This window comes from Rhynchophorus ferrugineus, unplaced genomic scaffold, assembly GCF_030347505.1.
Source record: "Rhynchophorus ferrugineus isolate W39M unplaced genomic scaffold, kcgeb_rfMv2 rfM7, whole genome shotgun sequence".
NCBI lineage: Eukaryota > Metazoa > Arthropoda > Insecta > Coleoptera > Curculionidae > Rhynchophorus > Rhynchophorus ferrugineus.
This window is the reverse complement of record NW_027472586.1, coordinates 8,345,232-8,366,014: the sequence shown is the minus strand read 5'-3', so window position 1 is coordinate 8,366,014 and position 20,783 is coordinate 8,345,232. Positions and strand designations below refer to the sequence as shown.

General features: G+C 34.6%; 7 protein-coding genes and 1 non-coding gene across 9 annotated transcripts; 5 read left to right on the top strand and 3 right to left on the bottom strand.

Annotated features, from left to right (window-relative positions):
* Positions 1-151: 151 nt before the first annotated feature.
* On the top strand, positions 152-5,017 carry LOC143199400 (23 kDa integral membrane protein). The gene is made up of 5 exons (XM_076409192.1): positions 152-355; positions 1,655-1,843; positions 1,897-2,067; positions 4,363-4,578; positions 4,632-5,017. The coding sequence occupies exons 1-5, from the start codon at positions 287-289 to the stop codon at positions 4,695-4,697; spliced, it is 711 nt and encodes a 236-aa protein (XP_076265307.1). The 5' UTR covers positions 152-286; the 3' UTR covers positions 4,698-5,017.
* Positions 5,018-7,650: 2,633 nt separating this feature from the next.
* Positions 7,651-10,157, top strand: Vha55 (V-type proton ATPase subunit Vha55). The gene is made up of 6 exons (XM_076409166.1): positions 7,651-7,839; positions 8,109-8,396; positions 8,451-8,754; positions 8,810-9,011; positions 9,074-9,412; positions 9,472-10,157. The coding sequence occupies exons 1-6, from the start codon at positions 7,749-7,751 to the stop codon at positions 9,736-9,738; spliced, it is 1,491 nt and encodes a 496-aa protein (XP_076265281.1). The 5' UTR covers positions 7,651-7,748; the 3' UTR covers positions 9,739-10,157.
* A 482-nt stretch (positions 10,158-10,639) lies between these two features.
* Positions 10,640-11,834, top strand: LOC143199398 (pyridoxal phosphate homeostasis protein). Its single transcript, XM_076409190.1, has 3 exons — positions 10,640-10,931; positions 10,981-11,329; positions 11,377-11,834. Exons 1-3 carry the CDS (start codon positions 10,760-10,762, stop codon positions 11,612-11,614), a joined length of 759 nt encoding a protein of 252 aa, XP_076265305.1. The 5' UTR covers positions 10,640-10,759; the 3' UTR covers positions 11,615-11,834.
* Positions 11,658-13,070, bottom strand: RpL10 (Ribosomal protein L10). 2 transcript variants are annotated; one of them, XM_076409188.1, is made up of 5 exons: positions 12,939-13,070; positions 12,773-12,804; positions 12,436-12,594; positions 12,231-12,377; positions 11,658-12,015 (listed from the first exon to the last, which is right to left on the bottom strand). In XM_076409188.1, the coding sequence occupies exons 1-5, from the start codon at positions 13,053-13,055 to the stop codon at positions 11,685-11,687; spliced, it is 786 nt and encodes a 261-aa protein (XP_076265303.1). In that variant the 5' UTR covers positions 13,056-13,070; the 3' UTR covers positions 11,658-11,684. The 2 variants fall into 2 exon arrangements, with proteins under 2 accessions (XP_076265303.1, XP_076265304.1); XM_076409189.1 differs by having other exon boundaries at positions 12,860-12,947.
* LOC143200396 (small nucleolar RNA psi18S-1377) lies at positions 12,063-12,194 on the bottom strand. Its single transcript, XR_013006720.1, has one exon. It is a non-coding gene; the product is annotated as a small nucleolar RNA psi18S-1377 (small nucleolar RNA).
* A 110-nt stretch (positions 13,071-13,180) lies between the features above and the next one.
* Positions 13,181-13,809, top strand: ND-B18 (NADH dehydrogenase (ubiquinone) B18 subunit). Its single transcript, XM_076409212.1, has 3 exons — positions 13,181-13,368; positions 13,431-13,599; positions 13,651-13,809. The coding sequence occupies exons 1-3, from the start codon at positions 13,251-13,253 to the stop codon at positions 13,730-13,732; spliced, it is 369 nt and encodes a 122-aa protein (XP_076265327.1). The 5' UTR covers positions 13,181-13,250; the 3' UTR covers positions 13,733-13,809.
* A 50-nt stretch (positions 13,810-13,859) lies between these two features.
* Positions 13,860-17,108, bottom strand: Plap (Phospholipase A2 activator protein). The gene is made up of 12 exons (XM_076409149.1): positions 16,841-17,108; positions 16,595-16,788; positions 16,161-16,539; positions 15,941-16,108; positions 15,752-15,886; positions 15,509-15,698; positions 15,320-15,460; positions 14,996-15,262; positions 14,708-14,930; positions 14,378-14,649; positions 14,175-14,325; positions 13,860-14,121 (listed from the first exon to the last, which is right to left on the bottom strand). The coding sequence occupies exons 1-12, from the start codon at positions 16,975-16,977 to the stop codon at positions 13,955-13,957; spliced, it is 2,424 nt and encodes an 807-aa protein (XP_076265264.1). The 5' UTR covers positions 16,978-17,108; the 3' UTR covers positions 13,860-13,954.
* Positions 17,081-19,262, top strand: LOC143199403 (uncharacterized). The gene is made up of 4 exons (XM_076409197.1): positions 17,081-17,342; positions 17,545-17,880; positions 17,937-18,066; positions 18,122-19,262. The coding sequence occupies exons 1-4, from the start codon at positions 17,294-17,296 to the stop codon at positions 18,306-18,308; spliced, it is 702 nt and encodes a 233-aa protein (XP_076265312.1). The 5' UTR covers positions 17,081-17,293; the 3' UTR covers positions 18,309-19,262.
* The last annotated feature ends 1,521 nt before the right edge of the window (positions 19,263-20,783 follow it).

Genomic DNA, 20,783 nt, shown 5'->3' with positions numbered 1-20,783 from the left:
ATGCATCAAGTTCAAGGATATTTCTTGTTTATTTTCTTTATAATAATCATCCAATAGCAATAGTTACCGATCATGTGATCCAATTAAAGTATACCAGTTCGTTTACTATCGCAGAAACGTATTTTACCCGCAAACATCAACTGACTAATTGTGCTCGCCGCAATCCATGTTGACAGTTCGGTTCTAAATTTGACGTGAGTCAGGCAGGCAGATAGCTTTTGGAATCAATCAAAGGCAAATTATTCTTTAGGTGTGCAGTTTATGTTGAAGAGCAAATTTAGACAACATGGGTTGCTCAAAAATATTGCGGGATTACACCAGATATATTCTGATTTTATTTAACTTCTTCTTTGTGGTAAGTTCTTTGTTCTCTTTCTAGTTAATTTTACTGAAGTAACTGTCAACCTTATATATTTTCTTTAGGTTATTGGTCATATTACATTATATATACATGCAAATATACTATATATATATATATATATATATATATGGATATAGAATAATAGAAACTATACAAATCTTATCAGCTTGGTTATTTGCTACTACAAATATATATACTTAAATAGGAACTTTAATATTTTTATTATTATGAATCATATAAAAGCAATTACACAATATTGTTTTTCGGTAATGACCGGTAAGACAATTAATATAATAACTTTGGTCTCCGATATGGTTACGAATATTAGAGTGTTATCAAATTTATAAGCGTTGTTTGATGCATCATTGTTAAGTAATTAAATACTTAAAATTAAATGGCTATAATTTTTAATTTTCATCGTGTCTCCAAATAACTTGTCATATTTGATTAAAAATGTATGTCATAAAAACTTGTTTATTTTAAAAAGTTATATTCTAAGCTAGAGCACTATTCAGCTATTTCTTATATGTAAGCATGTTTTTATGTCTCAATAAAAATAGAGTTCGACGTTAATAATTGTCGTGCATATCAATGCAGAATCTTGTCGTGTATAATATATAATTTTATTATACAGTGACATCGCCTTCATTCGAGTTATTCATGTGGTAAATATTTTAAAGGATTTTAGATAGCGATCTTCAGTTATTATCAAAATTAATTTGTTTATGAACGTGATTTTACTTTGTTATCAATAATAATTATCTATAAGTAAAAAACAGGAATTTTTGTTCTTTTGTTTGAATTTCGGATTTCAATTTTAATTTTTTAAGATCCAATCTCAGTAGAAATATTATTTAGTTATTTTCTGACAATTTCTATCTTAGTCGCGGTTCGTTATAACGATAACTACATTGTGTTTAATGACTCATTATAACTTGGAATATTAATACAAAACTAAGTGTATTTTAATGTTTCATAGAATAATGTTTTTAATAATGCTTTGTGCTCTAATTAATATCTATCAATGATCTTGATCATTATCAGGTTAAGTTTGACAAACAAATTCTTACATGTTTTTTTCTTAATCATCATAGCCTAGCAACCAGGCTGGTTTGATTTTTCCCTCTAAAGTAAAATAATCGGTACAAATATTTACGACCATTGTATTTGCTGTATATATTACTGAGTTTTTAAATTTGGATGGTATTACAACATGTTTATATTATTTAGTCACTAGTTATTAAACTGAATAAAAGTATTAGTGGTCCAAAAAAACAAAACATCTTTTTTTAGTTAACAGGAACTATAATTATATCTGTGGGAATAAGTGTTAAGGCTTACTTCAACGAATTCGACGACTTTCTCGACAAAAAGTATTTCTACCTATCCGACCTGATCATCATTATTGGAATCATAATTTTCATTATCGCCTTTGTCGGTTGCTGTGGGGCTCTGAAGGAAAACGCCTGCCTTACATCGACCGTAAGTATAACGCATTGTATGGATTTTCACTCTATATTAATGTGCGCTTCTAGTTTTCGACTTTGCTGATCATCATCTTCGTTCTGGAAGGCATAGCTGGCATATGTGGATCGCTGCTAAAGAACAGGACCGAGCAGTTCTTAGAAGAAAACTTGAAACATAGTATGGCCCTGTACAATAATGATACTGAAATCACGAAAACTTGGGATTTGGTTCAGACACAGGTAAGAATATATGAAACCCAGTGAGCTTTGAAAGTAATTCACAGAGATGCTTTAGATAAATTACGAAAGATTCCAAAGTAAGGGGCAGTGTATACAGTCGAAAGCAGAGCAAATATATATGTTCATTCTCTGACGCATGAGCTCTAAATCGAAAATATAACCTATGACTTTGTTTAATTCTTCCATATTTTTTTCTTGATATTGCTATATTTTTTGCAGTCTTTCTTAGAACTCTTAGAGTAGTTCTCGTAGTAGTTAGGGTAGGTATCTATTTATGTTCTTCGTATAGAGTTTCTGATAACATGGAGGCTTTAAATAATATCCTATTGTGGTGAACAGATCCTCCGAATATATCCAACCATGATATTCCATGTCCTTATTTCACTGGCTTATCCTGGCGATTTTATTTCTGTTGTTGATGACTTTATTACTTTAGATGATGAACTATTGATATAATAGAGGTTTTTATATATATTTAGCATCACAAGATTGCTATTTATCCATAAAGTTATGTTTGTAAAAGAAACGAAAGTACTATGTGGACATATAACGACTATAAGATCTTTGAGTATCCCTGATTGGTCTGCTCAGTCTAGCCTTTTGATATCACCTTTATGGAATTTTTGTGTTTATATCAATGCAAGAGCTATTTTATTTCGTTCATTATATTGATAAAACATTAAACTCTGAGAGCTCTTATACACCTTTGGACTAGCTGCGCGTAAAATTTCATACAAAAAGACGCGACCAAACTGTTGCACCAACTATTCGCCAAATTTAACACTCTGTACCTATTTTAACTGAAATCTCAAGTGTTCTTCATTGAATGAAGAGGTTTTTCTGATTCTGACTTCTCTAGAAGATCATTGGTAGATTGTATTGAAGCTTCAGTCATATTGGACGATTGAATGTTATTGTAATTATTTAAAACTATAAAGTCGTGTTTTTATCTAAGCAACGCTGGAAAAATATTGCTAAATGGCAAAGGCTGATTTGTCAGTTGTTTCAGCAAATTTAGGATAGGTACTACAACCTAACAATTGAAAAGTCCCCGTCCTACCATAGTAAAACACATTTTTTGGCGAAATTAGTTTTTTTTATACAACAAAATTCCCTTCAAAGGTGATGCACTGATTATAGCGACCCTCCAACTTTGCGATATCATTTTTGTAGTACTATTTGTCAATTGCTTCACGACTTCTCTTTATTCAACGAAAATTTCTTCCCAGTGAGCATTATTTTGAGATCTGAGAACAGGAAATAGTCCCTGGGGGCCAGATCTGGAGAATACGGTGGATGAGGGTGCATTTCGAAGCTCAGTTCATGGATTGATACGGTGCATTGTTTTGGTGAAGCAGCAATTTCTTTTTCTTTAAATGCGGCCGTTTTTCAGCGATTTCGTACTTCAAACGGTCCAATAACGCTATGTAATAGTGGCTGTTGATGGTCCTTCTTTTTTTAAGGTAGTCAATGAAAATTTTTCTATGCGCATCCCAAAATACAGGCGCCATAACCTTGCCAGCCGACTGTTGCGTTTTCCCACGCTTTGGAGCGAGTTCATGGCGTGCGGTCCACTCGGATGACTGTCTATTGGACTTCGGAGTGAAATGATGGAGCCATGTTTCATCCATTGCCACATATCGATGCAAAAACTCGAGTTTATTACTCTTGATCATCTTCAAACACTGATCCGAATCATCAACTAGTCGTTGTCATAAGTGAGGTCGCGCGGCACCCACTTTGCACAGATCTTTTTCATACCCAAATATTCGTGAAGAGTGTCTGCTATTTAATTCAGATTCAATTTACGGTCATTCAAAATCATTTTGTGGATTTTTTAAATGTTTTCGTCGGTAACAACCTCTTTTGGGCGTCCACTGCGTTCACTGTCTTCGGTGCTCATTTCACCACGTCTAAACTTAGCATATCCTTGATGGTTGATTTTCCTGGGACAGTGTCCGGAAACTCGGCATCAGGCCAAGTTTTTGCTTCAACTTTATTTTTCCCTTCAAAAAGTAGTATTTTATCAACACTGCGAAATTCCTTTTTATCCATTTTATCCAACATCACAAAAGTTGCTTCACTCAAAATACTATAATTCACAAACCGATGATTCGACAGCTGTCAAATGTATACACACATCTTTTGACGGTTAGGGTTAACTAAAAAACATATGGATTTGATTTTAGTAGCGCCATCTATGTGCCAGGCCGGGTACTTTTCAATTGACCTGTTATATTCGGCAAGATAACTATCTTGTCTGTTTAGAAATTTAATTTTAATTACATTTTGTAGTTCCACTGCTGCGGAACATTCAACTACACTGATTGGCAGAATAGCTCTCTACCAATAAGCTGTTGCCATATTCCGTCCGGTACAAAATCAAATTTCAGCTGTAGCACCGATTCGGTCTCTCTATACAAGAATGGTTGTTTGGAAAAATTTGGATACTTTGTCTCGAGAAATATCTCCAAAGTTGAAATTGTTGGAATAACATTGGCTCTTATTCAGGTAAGCTCACGGTGTCGTTTTTGTGGTGCCTAGCTGACTTGGTTCCTTTTCAGCTGCTGGGAATACTCCTCTCGTGTTATTTGGCAAAACAAATAAGGAGCGACTATGAGACGGTCTGATAGCTGATAAATGAAAATATATCAATCATTTATTTTATCTATTAATTAACCAAAGTTTATAGAACTATAGCAATATAAACCTACCATAATAATTATCGATCAGCGCTATATCTTATACGTATGTATCAGTCCCGATTTGTTTACATTTTATTCGCAAAAACCATCAGTTAATTCGATAATACACAACAGTATATACTGACACTACAGCTAATTGCTAAATGAGATGTGTGTCGCCTTTTGGAAATGTTATTTTGTATAGTTAAGTGAAGGGCTAGAAACACTTCGCCAGTTATTTTTATTAATATATATCTTAGATTTAATGAATGTCTTTTTTTCAATTGCTTCTCATCATTTAACAAAAAAACTTCTGCCTATGTTCTATGTTGGTGTAATTCAACGTGTTTGTGTGAAGTACTTCGAAAGAGTGTCAGTGCATCCCAATCTACTCGCTAATCAGCTAAATATGCGACGTGATAGTGAAGTGCTTAACTAAAATATTTAACACCACCTGATCTGATTACTGGATATATGTAAACTTTAGAATAAGACTAATTAATTAAGATAATATTTTATACAGAAGATTGCTTAATGAAGTGATTTTTTCAACATGTTCACGTATATATAATATAGACATAAGAAATACTTATTGGCAATAGGGTAGATTGTGGAATCACGAAGAGTAATAAAAAAATCATTTAATTATTGTGATATAAGGTAAGTAAGAGGTAAGTTCGATTTTTCCTGATAGACTGAAAGATGCTATTTTGTAGTAACAGTTATTCAAAGCACTTTTTATGCTGCAATTTCTCTCATCCAAATACTTTTTGTTCTGATGTCTGCAGTGGTCAAATCTTTTAACACGTTCGCTGCGTCTGGTGGTTTTTGTTAGTTATGTACAGCTAAGCGAATTTTTTTCCCACAACTATTTTTTTTTAACTGAAATGCGTATATTTGCTAATATAATGACCGTTTTCGCAGTTTTAGGAACAAATCAAATTCTTACTTAATTTTATATATCGATATTTTTTCAAAAAAATTTAATATATTTTTTAAACATCATTTAATTATAATTTTTTAACGGGGCCTACAGTTTAACATGGGCTCCGAATCACGGTCCTCGGCATTAATTTAGAAATCATCCCAGAAGGCATCCGGTCTTACCCAACCTGGTTACTCGCGTGACTCGGGTAATTTTCCTTATCGGATTTTGCACTCCTGTCTAGGACAATCACAAACATAAATTTACGACGATGCCCCAGCAGGATTCGAACCCGCGACTATCGCAATAGTAAGTGGGCCGTCCTGTCGCCTTTACCACTAAGCCGGCTTAATTATTTTATAATAAATCTTTTAAATTGGTACTTTTAATATCAATTTTTTGTTGTCTCATATATCCATATTTTTTCAAAAAAAATTAATATATTTCTTAAACATCATAAGAAATCATTTATTTTAAATTGGTACTTAATATTAAAGGTTCAGTGTATTTCGATATTTAATTCATCAGATAATTATATATTGCAAAAAAATATCAATATTTTTTTTCTTCGATGTATTGATATTTTTCTCGGTGGCCGATACACCCTACAGGTTGTAGTTTATTAGAAACAGTGGTACCGACGGCATGGCGGCGACCAGATATACTTGATATTTTATAAAAAAATCTGTTTTGTGGTATAGGATATGTATTGAGACGTAGAAAAATATTTATTTTAACAAAAAAAACAGTATTCGTTGTAAAACAAAAGACAAATATGCAAGGACTCGAAACTCACGATAAGTAAGAAATGGTAGTTTATGTATAATTACAAACATACATGTAACCTAACGGTTACATATTTTCATGAAACTCTGACCATGGATCTAGACAAAATTCTGCATTACAACTTTTGCACTCGTAAATGGTGTCTTTCCTAAATCCCCGACTTTTACATTGCTTGCCTTTCTTTCGTAGCGTTCTAGATGATGATGGCGACGTTCAAGCCGAACACTGGCTTATAAAGCGGGTAAGGACTTTATGCTGAGGTTGTTTGTATACATTTTCTGGTAACAAAACTTTTATTATTTCTAACCGATAATCATAAAAACACATTTTTCTATTGTTTTGTGCTCTCTCCCATGCTGAAAAGGATTAATCGGAAATCTAAACTCAAAGAAACATAATTTCGAAATCTAGACGCACGCTCGACAATATACCTAGTGCAACGTATAACGATATGATGTTACAGGCGCCGTCGTTAGTACCACAATAAATAATTGAGGGAAGTGACCTTTTTAACTTGTGAAAGTAAAAATGGCACGTTAAAACATATATTTGTTGGAAATTTATGTGAATAAATTTGTTCTGAATTAAAAAAACGAAATTATTTTTTCCCAATATAATATTTTCGAAGTCACCCGTGTATACAGTCACGAGAAAATGAAAATTTCCTTTGTCATACCGCAATTCTATACTATTTTGAACGTTTTCTAATACTCTAAATCTTTTCACAAAAATATTTGTGAAAATATACTGGCCCATATAATTTTATTAATGCTAATTTTTTAGTAACCAAAGAATTGACATCCTCAACTGATGTACAATAGAGTATATTACTGGCAAATAAAGTATTAGTGGAAATGTTGCGTTTTTTATGTTCTCAACATTGATAAAAAAAAATTAATATTCTGGCCATCTCTCGGTATAGCCTTATACTACGTTCTTTTGGCGATATGGAAACTGTAAGAAGCGTTTAACTAGTGGCGCCACATATGGTTTTTATATTAATGAGAAAATAATCAGAATCCTCATCTGTAATTATACAATATCTTAGTTGGTTGTGACTCAACATCTTGTCATTTCACACTGTATAGTCAAACTTAAAAAATAGTATATTTGTATTTTTTTATTATATGAACAGAGTCACCTATAGGAGTAATTGATAATTTTATAGCTCACATGATACGTTACGCAAGTAATGTCAATTTAAACGTCACGTGTCAGAAAATTTGGGTTCTTGTCAGTTGGTGGAGTAATTCGTTTTGGTGTGGACGTATAGAACTTGGGTCAAGATGTCTTATCCCTCCAGCATATCATCCAGACAGGCTGCCAAAGAACATGTTTTGGCTGTGTCAAGAGATTTTATATCGCAACCCAGATTGAGTGAGTATATTTTAACATCCATCCGTGTTAAGTTCTGTTTTGTTTTTCTTATGTCGTATGATATTCGCCGTTTAAAAGTAGGGCGGACCCTAATATTAATCGTTTTCGATAATCCAACAATATTTCATAGTTTTTGAGTATGAATTTACTACAAAAAAGCAGAGAATGAATTGTAAAGTTATAGTTTGATCAGCTGAATTTTTGATGTTTTGTATCATGTGACTTCTCTTATGACTGCCACTCCTTGACAACTCTATTTGTTTTTATAGCTTACAAGACCGTCTCCGGTGTGAACGGTCCCCTAGTCATTCTCGAGGACGTGAAATTTCCCAAATTCAACGAAATTGTCGAGTTGCGATTGGCCGATGGAAGTCTTAGGTCAGGACAGGTGCTGGAAGTCAGTGGATCTAAAGCCGTCGTTCAAGTGTTCGAGGGTACTTCAGGTATCGATGCGAAAAACACCCTTTGCGAATTCACCGGGGACATTCTCCGAACCCCGGTGTCAGAGGATATGTTGGGAAGAGTATTCAACGGCTCTGGAAAACCTATTGATAAAGGTAAGTGAGTCAGAGGTTGCCATGATACGGTTGAACTAGAAAATGATGTTTTAGGACCTCCAATTTTGGCCGAGGACTTTTTGGATATCCAAGGTCAGCCCATTAACCCCTGGTCGCGTATTTATCCCGAGGAAATGATCCAGACCGGTATCTCCGCTATTGATGTCATGAATTCCATCGCTCGTGGTCAGAAGATCCCCATTTTCTCTGCTGCCGGTTTGCCTCATAACGAAATCGCCGCCCAGATCTGTAGACAGGCCGGTCTTGTCAAGCTCCCGGGTAAATCTGTTCTGGACGATCACGAAGATAATTTCGCCATTGTGTTCGCCGCTATGGGTGTTAACATGGAAACTGCCAGGTAAGTTTCGTGTGTCCTTTTAAAGGAGGGGTGTTTCATCTGTGTGATTGTCCAGATTCTTCAAACAAGATTTCGAGGAAAATGGATCTATGGAGAATGTGTGCTTGTTCTTGAACTTGGCTAACGATCCTACCATTGAAAGAATCATTACGCCGCGTCTCGCTTTGACCGCCGCAGAGTTCCTAGCCTACCAGTGCGAGAAACACGTATTGGTTATTTTAACAGACATGTCTTCGTATGCCGAAGCTTTGCGTGAGGTGGGTATTATCGTTTTTCCTTTTGGGCTTGGTGTTTAAAGATGTGGGATTGATGGTGATAGGTGTCAGCCGCCAGAGAGGAGGTTCCTGGACGTCGTGGTTTCCCCGGTTACATGTATACCGATTTAGCCACCATTTACGAGCGAGCTGGTCGTGTGGAAGGCCGTAACGGTTCCATCACCCAGATCCCCATTCTGACTATGCCCAACGACGATATCACTCACCCCATTCCCGATTTGACCGGTTACATTACGGAAGGACAGATCTACGTCGACCGTCAGTTGCACAACAGACAGATCTACCCACCGGTCAACGTGCTGCCGTCTCTGTCTCGTCTGATGAAGTCCGCCATCGGTGAGGGCATGACCAGGAAGGACCACTCCGACGTCTCTAATCAGTTGGTGAGTGAAACGAATCTCAAAAATCGCGTTCTCCTTGCTTCATTACGAAACCATTTCAGTACGCGTGCTACGCCATCGGTAAGGATGTGCAGGCCATGAAGGCCGTGGTCGGCGAGGAAGCCTTGACCCCCGACGATCTTCTGTACCTCGAGTTCCTGACCAAGTTTGAGAAGAACTTCATCTCCCAGGGCAACTACGAAAACCGAACAGTATTCGAATCGTTGGACATCGGCTGGCAGTTGCTGCGTATCTTCCCCAAGGAGATGCTGAAACGTATCCCCGCCTCTACCCTGGCGGAATTCTACCCCAGAGACTCGCGTCACTAATCGTTCATTTCGAGCTAAACTTTAGGATAGTTTTACTGTTCCGATGTAAGACATTGTTCAAGATGTTTTAGATTACACATATATATGATTTCTGTTGATTTTGTGCAATTGTAAATATATATCGGCCCATTTCCTTCATAGATGAAGCAAAATAAAAGTATAAATGTATATTTGAAGTTGGTAAAGGCCAACTGTAAAAAAATATTCATTGTTATTTAGAGCTTAAGAAAAAAAAACCACACCGGAAGGTACATTCCAAAAAATAAATAAACTTTAAGCCAAGTTTTCAGTATTTTAAAACCCTTTTTATTTTCTAATTTTTTTCCTCTGAGCGTTTGTTGTTATCGATTTTGATGTTGTTAATTCAGTGTCTGTATTATTTTAGATTATTATATTCAAATAAAAAATTTGAAAAGTAACATTGTTTTTGCAATAGTATCTAAAGACCATAAAAAATTATAGGCGTACACGATATTGTCAGTGTCAGACATGATCTTAAAAAGTGCGAAATATAGACTTAAAAATATAATGGTTATATTGAATTGAATATTTATTACATAAAGACAATTAATGCAATCTGGCAATACTGCGAGCTAAAATATTCTTCAATATGTTGATGGCTGCGCCACCATTCTTCATTTATAAGTGCATAAAATATAAATTTATATACAAATTTCTCAATATTTTGTGTATAAACGCAACCGGTGGTGTAAAGCTTTTGACTGTAGCGTATATCGTTTATTATTCAGACTTCAATTTGCTAATTAACGTATATATTCCCAAATATATGAATATTTCAGTAGCCGCCTAAATTACAGAGGATTTCATTATTTAAATTGTTTTTCATTTTTGACGTTTATTAAAATGTCGCACTTATCGGTTAAAAATTTAGTCCAAACTAGATTTTTCACGTTTTGTTTTCTTATTGACATCTTTACGTAACACTATTGAAACTTTCACAATACACTGTCTATTATTTTAAAATCCTATTTTGAATATAATTCTTAACCTATAATGAAGAATGATAAGAACAATGGCCGAATCCGCTATACGCGAAAATTTAAAGCTTGTGCTAGAGAGATTAGAAATTGCTTGCAAAAAAAGAAGTCTTGATTTACAGGATGTAAAGCCTCGATTGGTCGCTGTTAGTAAAATAAAACCAGTAGAATCTATTATAGAAGCTTACAACGAAGGTAATGGAGCATTTTATAATTGTCTTGTGTTATCTACTAATGATTTAAGGCCAGAGACACTTTGGTGAAAACTATGTGCAAGAACTAGAGGAAAAAGCAGCAAATAAAGAAATCTTGGAAAGATGTCCAGATATACGTTGGCATTTTATTGGCCATCTACAAACCAACAAAATAAGCAAGGTTTTAGCTGTAAGGAACTTATTCATGATCGAAACAGTTGACTCCCAGAAATTAGCGACAAATTTGAATAAAAATTGGCCTAAGTTTGGTGCACTCGGCTCTAAACTTAACATAATGGTGCAGGTAAATACTAGTGGTGAGGATGAGAAAAATGGATTACCACCTTCCGAAGTCAACAGCTTAGTGAATTATATATTAACTGAATGTCCCAACTTAAGGTAACTGTGATTTTGTTAATATTTCCAGAATTATAGGTTGTATTTAGGTTTGAAGGATTAATGACCATCGGGATGTTTGGCTATGATTTAAGTAAAGGGCCAAACCCAGATTTTTTGACCTTACGAAAATGTAAAGAGGACTTATGCACAGAACTAGGATTAAATAAGAGTGAAGTACAGTTATCTATGGGCATGTCCAATGATTTTGAACATGCTATCGAGTTAGGAAGTACCAATGTGCGTGTAGGTACAACTATTTTTGGTGAGAGGACAAAAAAACATTAATTCTGTGTATATTGTTAGTATTGTAAACAATAAAAAACTTGACTATGAAGAAACACTTGTTTATTAAAAGTTAAGCGGACAAAAGATCTTCTTGAACTTTCTTCCAGTTGTTTAGAGGTCCATGTTCTGGGCGGTACCGTACATTGCAACCGTCGGGTGCCAGACGGCCTTTAGCCTTTAAATCTTCATACACTTCGCGTTCATATTTCGTGAATCCAAATTTTTTTGAAATGTAGATCTTCTGACGGCCAGGGAACTTGAACTTGGCACGCCTAAGGGCCTCAATAACTTGCGCCTTGAATCTGTCGCTGGATCGTACACTCATGATTGGTTGGCCAATGTGAACACGAGCTACAGTACCTTGGGGCTTGCCAAATGCACCTCTCATTCCGGTCTGGAGCCTAACAAATAAATAATAGATTAGAAAGTAATTGTAGGTTTTGTTAGATATTGTCGCAAATTTTTAGTAAGCTAAATTCAATTAATGATGAAAAAGCTTGTGGAAAAGATGCAGTAATGTGTGTCCTGTTTGACGCCCAATTATAAATGGAAATTTATATATCAGGTAACACAAGGACAATACTTAATATTAAAAAGGAAAAAAATTAATGCTTACCTATCAGCCCCAGCACACGACAACATCTTGTTAATTCTGATAACATGGAAAGGATGGAGTCTCATACGAATGTGAAACTGATCCTTACCACAGTTCTTTACCAAGTATTTGTTGGCGCAAATACGTCCTGCTTCCAAAGCTTCAGAACTACAACAGAAAAAATTCGGGAACTTCTTTACTATTAAGCAAAAGTAAGCCCACTTACCTGAGCTGTTCATATTCATCAGACACTAAGTGTACACAAAGAGGGAAGTCATCTACAGTAGCTTTCTTTTTTCCTAAATCGAAGATACGGATTTTAGGATCTGGTACACCGCGACAAAACCTTGACTTAGGATAAGGCTTGTTTTTACAATACCGATAACTAAAACAAAAAATAACCTTGAAATACAATTTCTGATTCTGTTGTATCCTCTTGATTATGACTTGACTTTGCTAGAAAATACTATATAAGCTGTATGCAATATTCTTTTTCTAGATACTTTAAAAACAAACATACTGCAAACTAAAATAAACCGCCTAGCTTGTTTTGAATAACTCACCATCTCGCTGGACGTCGCCCCATTTTAGTGGCCTAAAAAAAAAATCAGTTAAATCGCAAAAATACTCGAATTATTGTAAAATGATACAATGATTACGACTTTTTACAAATATATTGTGTAATTTTATGAAAAGATGATTGAAATATTTTTAAAAAATGACCTGTACCTTCCTACACGACCACCGAAAGGAATAGAAGGAATTTGAAGTTGCAGAGCATATGTCAATATTATTTGTATATGATGATATATCATATGAATATTTGATATGACTGTGATTAGTCATATGAAGTGTTTTATTAAAATAAATTGTTCTATGTTTATGTTGTAAAATGAATAAAGCTGCACAATCACTCTATTTATAATAAATATGATATGCTCATGTAGGACCATATAAAGAAAAAAGATGAGAATCTTACATAACCTAAGTGTCAACCCCAAAATTTCAATTCTTTTTATTATTTAATATTAGGACGGCGCTATGGGCAATCATTTAAACGGATTTAAGTTATATTTCCATCCTGAAGTTACACCAGGTCCTAAAGAAGAACCTACTTTCGATCCATTACTTGGTTTTCCTGAAGGGAGGAAACCTAGAGGTAGATGTGTATTACAGCCTCTTTAGCAACGTATTATATCATTATATCGCGATTTGTTTCAGAAATGAAGGTTACTGAAGCGGAGATGAGATCAGCTAAACTACCTTTAAGAGATCGAGATTTTTGTGCTCATTTACTGATTGCCTTTAAAGATTGTCGACAGAGAGAAATGCCTTTTGTTGTCAAATGTTCACATGAGAAACATGAATATTTGAATTGTAAATACGAAGAGTAAGTTGCTCCAGTGATTCAATGATGAATACTAATTTATTGTTCTTTCAGTTATGTTATTAGAGCTAAAGAATACGAAAGAGAACGTCGTCTACGCGTGAAACGAGAAGAATTGAAAATGAGACAATGTTGAAGTTTTCTTGGTTTTACTTAGTAATTCAGGTAGAGATGGCTGTACAGTTGTTTAAATAAAAATATTATTACCATATATATATAAACATAGTTCTGATTAGTTATGGGGGAAGAATAAAACCAAGCAGTTTAAAGACAATTTTTACATGTAATGGTGACTTCTGTTAAAAATAAAATTTGGCTTAAATTGATAAACATGTGAGTAGCCTCTTCTGCAAGTGACCTAAAACAACAAAGCCTGCAGTTGTTTCACACAATTGGTTCTCTTTATTTCCAGCTCGTTTCCTCCAGACAAACTGTGCAACTGAAGGGTGGTTAAGAAGTTGGAATTCTCATTAATTTTCTGCACCAGCTCTGCTTTATGGGAGTTGCACTGTTTCATTAATGTTCCTGTAAGAATGATGATGAGGCAGTTTCAGTGAGGTAAGATTCTTTGTACTTACCAAGGGCTACGTAGACTCTGAATTGAGACTCTGGATCCGTGAGTTTTGTTGCAACATCCGGTAGTACTTGTGCCAATACTGAGCAGCCTAGCTCATCAAGTTTTCTCAGTGAGAGTATGGTCATATTTAACAGCACTGTTGCGAGAGCAATCTGTAAAAATGCTTTACCACATGAAGAAATACAAAAGTATGGTAATATTTACCTGTCCATTTTTGTTGAGAGTGCCCAGAGACGTGATGTTCTCCATGAGATCAAAGCGGTTGTTGAAGACGATATTTTCGCCAGATTCGTGCAAACACAAATTGGACAATATTCGGAAGGCCAAGATGGTATTGTTAGCCACTCTGTGTCCCTCACCGATGTAATACAGCAATTTGGTCATGATAACGCCGTTGTTCACCTCCGCTATCACCTTATTGTTGATCGCGTGCCGCACAGACAGTCGGATAATATCGAGAACGGGGAACACCAAGTCTGGAAACAAACAAATTTTTCCATCACCGACACCACGTACGGCGGACAGATAAAATACCATCGGGCCAGTCCAACAGCTTGAACACCAGATCGAAAACGGTGGCGTTCGAAGGCGGTCCGGAACATATCTCGATGACGCTCGCCAATTCCGCCTCGCCTATTTGATTCGACGACGCCGCCTTACCGTTAAACTCCTTGAGCTTGTTCAAGACCACGTTCGGATCGCCTGTATCAAAAGTCTTGTATGATGAAATTGGAAAATATGTTGCTGCTGCGGCCATCTACACACAACACGCGGAGCTGATTATATCCAGGAATTAATGTTATCTGTTTCTTTATCATCTACCTGTGAAGTGGTCGTGTAGCTGGAGGCACCGGTGAACGGATCTGCGTTTCCCCCTCTCGATAATGGGGCGTTGTTAACCACCGGTTTAGTACTGTTGGTCGAGTAGCTACTGCCTCCGGTAAACGGATCGACGTTCATGCCCATCTGTCCAGCATTAGACTGGTAACTGGGGGTATACCTACTTCCCCCCGTGAAAGGATCCTGATACTCATTGTTTGTTGGTGGCACGTATTGCTCTTTACTATTTTTAAGGATAAAGTCCACCACCTATCAAGAAAATTCAGTCATAATGATAGTACTATATAGTACCTTAAACGTCAATACCTGTTCTAAATATTCAGCTGGGAGGAAGTTCTTGGTTAAAAATGCATGGGCAGCTTGATAAACATCATCACCTTTATTGTATGGCAACTTTATGGGAGGCTTTCCGTCTTCCACGTCAACACTGAAGACAAAATCATATGGCTGAAATAAAAACATTAAAAACAAACCTCCCAACATTACACTTCACACCTTGCCCTCATAAACTCTCTTTCCAGAAGAGTCCTTGTCGGTTCCACCCATCACATCACCAACCTTCTCCCAGTGACTAGCATCGCCATTCATTACCCAAGTATAAGCCACCACTTTCCCGTCTTCACGTATCATTTTCATTTGGCCACTCTTTTTACCAGGATCATATAATGCTTCTTTTCCAGGTAAACTACATACGCCCTCATTAATGATAACCTCAAATCATTATCATAACCAACTTACTCAGATACTTTAACACCACCAATCTCTTGCATACTTTGTTGTTTTAAATTGTTCACTTCCTCTGCGAATTTGGTTAAGGCTTGTTCATTGGCAACACGTGACTCATCTCTTGTAAATACCCTGATGATTCCATCACTATTAAATTAGCTTAAAGTAACTCAGCAACATTCCACTGATGAATTTAATTACCTAGAACCTGTGACAATATCACCATTACTAAGACAAGCAACTGACCAAATTGACTGAGCTGGTAGGCTGATAGTGTCTGTATTTATACCATTCTCCCATACCCTCACAGTTCTGTCCTCATCTGATGATATAAGACAATCTGGACCAACAGATTTATCATTTGCAATACTAAAAGAACCCTCATATGTATTAATAATGTAACCATGATGCCAGTACATACCTATAAATATAATTTGTGTGTCCATAAAGGGTCTGAATGTTATCCCCTGTATATTTCCATATTTTAATAGATGCATCATTTGCAGCACTAGCAAAAACACTTAACTCTGGTATATCAACTAAAGCCCTGACACAATCTGTGTGACCAGTAAGGGTTTGGAACTTATCTCCATTATTGCTCCATATTATGATCGTTTTATCAGCACTTGCAGTAACTATTTTGTTATCTTTCAACTGTATAACTGACCATATTGCAGCAGAATGTCCAGAAAAAGTAACAAGACATGTAGGTCTTCCAGTTAGGTTATGGTACTTAGCACTATTATCCCATGACCCACTCAAGAAAGAATTATTTTCATTACCTTTACTTAAACAACTAACTAAAATATTGATCATCATTGTCATCTATATTAAACATAGACAGAACAGTTATACCTGTATTTGTGTGTTGTTTGATAGTAAATGTAGCAAAAGGTTCTGATGGTTTATAAACTAAAATAACATTATCATTACCACCAGTTACCACAAGACCATCAGGATATTCTTCAGTTGGTTCTATGTATAAAACCGCCCCTACAAAATTTTTTTGATCCTTGTACGACATAACTTCTTCATAGTTGTCTTGTAATCTACAAAAATCACCAATATTAGGAACAAAAAAAAATCAACAATACAACTTACGAATTATACTTCCAGAATTTGGCTGTTTTATCTCGGGAACCGCTAATAATATCATTTTTCGATGTTACTGTTACCGATCTAACATCTAAAGAATGACCGTATAAAGTTTTGCTTAATTTATATTCTTTCTTGGACATTTTTCCTACCGGCGTATATTACATAGAGAAAATAAACTGTCAAAAATCCTGACTTGAAAATCCGAAAATTGTTCTAGATGATTGAGCAACGTTGCCATTATAGATTAGTCACTTTAATTAAATAAATTAACAGATTAAACAAAGATTTAGTGTACGATAATGCAATTATGGGTTGCTTTTTTCGTTATTCTATTTACTTTTATTATTGTGTGAAAAATAAATAGTTGGTTGCCTATATTTTGTGAACTTATAAATAGGCCAGAGATCACAGGACTGGTAGTATTACGTCGCGTGTATTAGAGTTTTTTTTTCAATTATGGCTAGCGTAATTAACCTACCTCTATTTTATCTTCTATTTGTTTTTGGTAAGAAATGTTACCTTTTTATTCTAGATTTAAATTCATTATGTGTAAATGCTAATAAGTTGAATAGTATTTTTAATAACAGTTGCTTTACTAAATTTATTGATTATTATTAGTGATATTTTTTTTGTTTGTAGCATATTTACTGTATTTTTATTCAAATTAATAACCATATTTACTCTCGCTAATACAGATTCGTTTATAGGTTTTACTAGTATTAATGGCCAATCTCAGGAAGTTAGTCAGTTAGAAAACTATTTTTATAGAACATGTTTGAAGTACTCAGGCAGTACCGAACCTTTCAACAAATTACGTGCCGACTTCTACGAAATGTACGAGTACTTTAAAGTCTCTTCTCAATTACTCCCTGTCAGAAAGAAAGACTTCTGCAAGGATGACGTTCCAAGACTGATTACCCGAATTAAAAATGTAGAAACTGATATGAAAGCTTGCCTTCCTCACAATGATACTTCTCAGGCTGTATTTATCAAAGAGAGTTTGATAGAGTTTTTGCGTTTTCTTTGTGATAAGGTCCAGACAAGTAGGTTTCAATTTGACACTGTTCTTTTGGGTTATTTAAACGATGATTACTTTAAGGATTGTTTAGCAGCGAGGTGACAATGTGCAGAGAGAAAATCGAAAGCTCCCCTTCACAGGAACTGGATTATTGTTTGAACAGAATTTTTCCACCTACCAATGGCCTCCTTACAAAGAAGGATTTGTGCGAGTAAGTTTCCATGTTTTAGCTCCGTCTTGTGGTTTATACAGGTTTTTTTATTCAGTGACTTGTCAATTGCGAGAAAATGTGTTGCTCTGTTGCTGGAACAACAGTGTCCATCTTCACAGTTGACCAAAGATTTGAATCAAGAGTTCTTTAGTCATCTAGAAAAACCATGCAATGGTTGTGGTTATTTATCGTTGAACATCAGCTCTTTGATACTTTTATTGTTGGTGCATTTTTTGAAGTAAGACATCTATTTGCCAATATATTAATCATTCTGATAATATACTGTAGCTTATTCTGATGAAGATTTATTGGTTTTTGACTATATACATCAAAAATACATTATCGTTTTTATTAATGTTAATTGGCATCATAATACTTCACAGTATAAAGAATTGTTATATTTTATTTTGTTATAATGTACACGGTTTTTACCATTTTACCAAATAGATCGCTTCTATTCTTGAGATTATTGTATATAAATATGCATGATTATTGAATTATAAGTAGGCGTCGTTACTGACCACGTTTCTCATATTCAAAGTTGTCAAAGATTGAGAGCCATTGGTCTGCTTGGAATAATTCTATTTTTATGCACAACTATAAACATTCTACTTTGTAGGCTTATTAAGGTTGCTCTGATTTACCTAAACATATACATAACATACAATATGTGGTTTTCCGATGGAATGGGAACCATACATTAATTGTGTTAACCCCTACTTAACCATCGATTGTAATATTTAGTCACAACCTATTCTTAGTATGAAGCTTTTATCAGTTAGTGTATATATGCACTTATGATATTTGTGGATTTCAATGTCATTTTATGAATACGTAAATTTATAAAATGACGTGTAAATACTATGATGTATGTTAAACGTTCATTCGTGTTTATACGTTATTTTTTAGTATGTCATTTTGATGCAGTCACGAGATCTAAGAGTATTTGTTTGGTTGGTATTTTAGCCTACGTCATTTCAGATACATGTCAGGTACTAAGAAACGAGTTCAATTGTTTTATTAATTTGGGAAACCGACAATGAAATACACTGTTAAATACTTTCCTTGAATGCTTGAACATTTAGTATAGAATGCATAGTTAGTTTTATATTTTTTACTCGGCCTTTTTAAAGATCTGTTGTTTTTCCTATTATAATTTTATAGTCGTTACGCAATAAATAAAGCAAAAACGTTAACGTTATTTTATTTACCTTAAACATATTTTCCTAAACATTATTAAACATTTAAAACGTGTTGTGTTTGAAAGTAAGTAGCGTCTGTAAATAAGTCTTTAATTTATTTGAATTTATCCCGTTTGTGATATAATTGTGACTACATGTTTTTATTATCGTTTTGGTAGATAACAAGTAATAAAATACAATTTTCAATAGGTATTGAGGTGCCAAGGGATTAAAATGCTGTTCGACGTCACATTTTTTTGCAAAAACACTAATTTATCTACGGATATCTGACATTTGCCAAAATGAGATCGTATTTTTTCAGTACGAAACCTGGTTGCGAATTGGTGTAGCTATAAATAATCAATGATGCCTCGCCATTGTTTACCGTCAACTTAGTTGAATATTTTTTTTAAGTTAAGCTCAGAGCTGTTTATGTTTATTTTAAATTACTTGAATGAAAATCGCATGTTCAATATTAATTAAATTGTACATTGTGTCATAAGACGAAGAAAATGTCAGCTATAGCTCTCTGTCTTTCATATAAAAATATCAGAGAAGAAATAGACTTTCAGTAAAAAAATATAATTTTACTCTTATAATTTAACATATTAGATAGATAACTTAAATCTTTAATTTTTATATTGCCTTAATATTATTGTAAATATTATTGGGACTTAGGTGTTATTAATATTCTAACTGTTCTTAAAAATATCTGTATCCTTAAGTAATTATTTAAAACTACAATGAAATATGAAACTTGTTTTTCTAAAATGTATATTTATATTGTTTTAGTGCCTTAACACTATTCTTAATTTGGTAATTGATAAAATTAAAAATTATGTTAGATTCTGATAATAGTGATTCTTAATATATTAAAGATAATATAATACACTTTATATGGGGTGTATTGCGCGTTGTCTACGCACAGAATGGAATTTTATGAGATTATGATTATGATTTGCATATTGTTAGAAACGATTTGGTGAAGGTATTTGGGCAATTAAAACACTGGATTCAACTGAGTCACTCTCTATTTATTTCGACAAACATAACGTTCAAAGCCCCAACACAGAATGAATGAAGATGGCGGGATCTTCATCCTCTTCGGATGGCATTAGTACGAGCATGCGCCGTAGTGTTTATTATAATTTACAGCAAACTACTAATCGTCTATGCAACCATATATACATCATCAGAGGACGTCAGATGTAGACGCACCCACCCAATTATTTATATATCCAACAATATTTATATTTTTTAATTGCTTTTTGGGAGCCGATGTATTAATTGAATTTGAATGGAAGTGAATTTAATTAATATATCGTATCATAATGGGCTGGGGAAATTTAACTTCCATGTTCATTTCTAAAGATGTGGTAGTCTAGCGTTGTCGTGTTGTCTATTGGTTAATTCTGACCGTTTTTTTAACCGCCAGATTCAGTCGCATTAGTTGTTGGAAATAGTGAACGGAATTAATGGTTTAAGCACATTTCAGCATTTCTCAACCATCAATATGGACTTTTCCTTGTTTCTGGA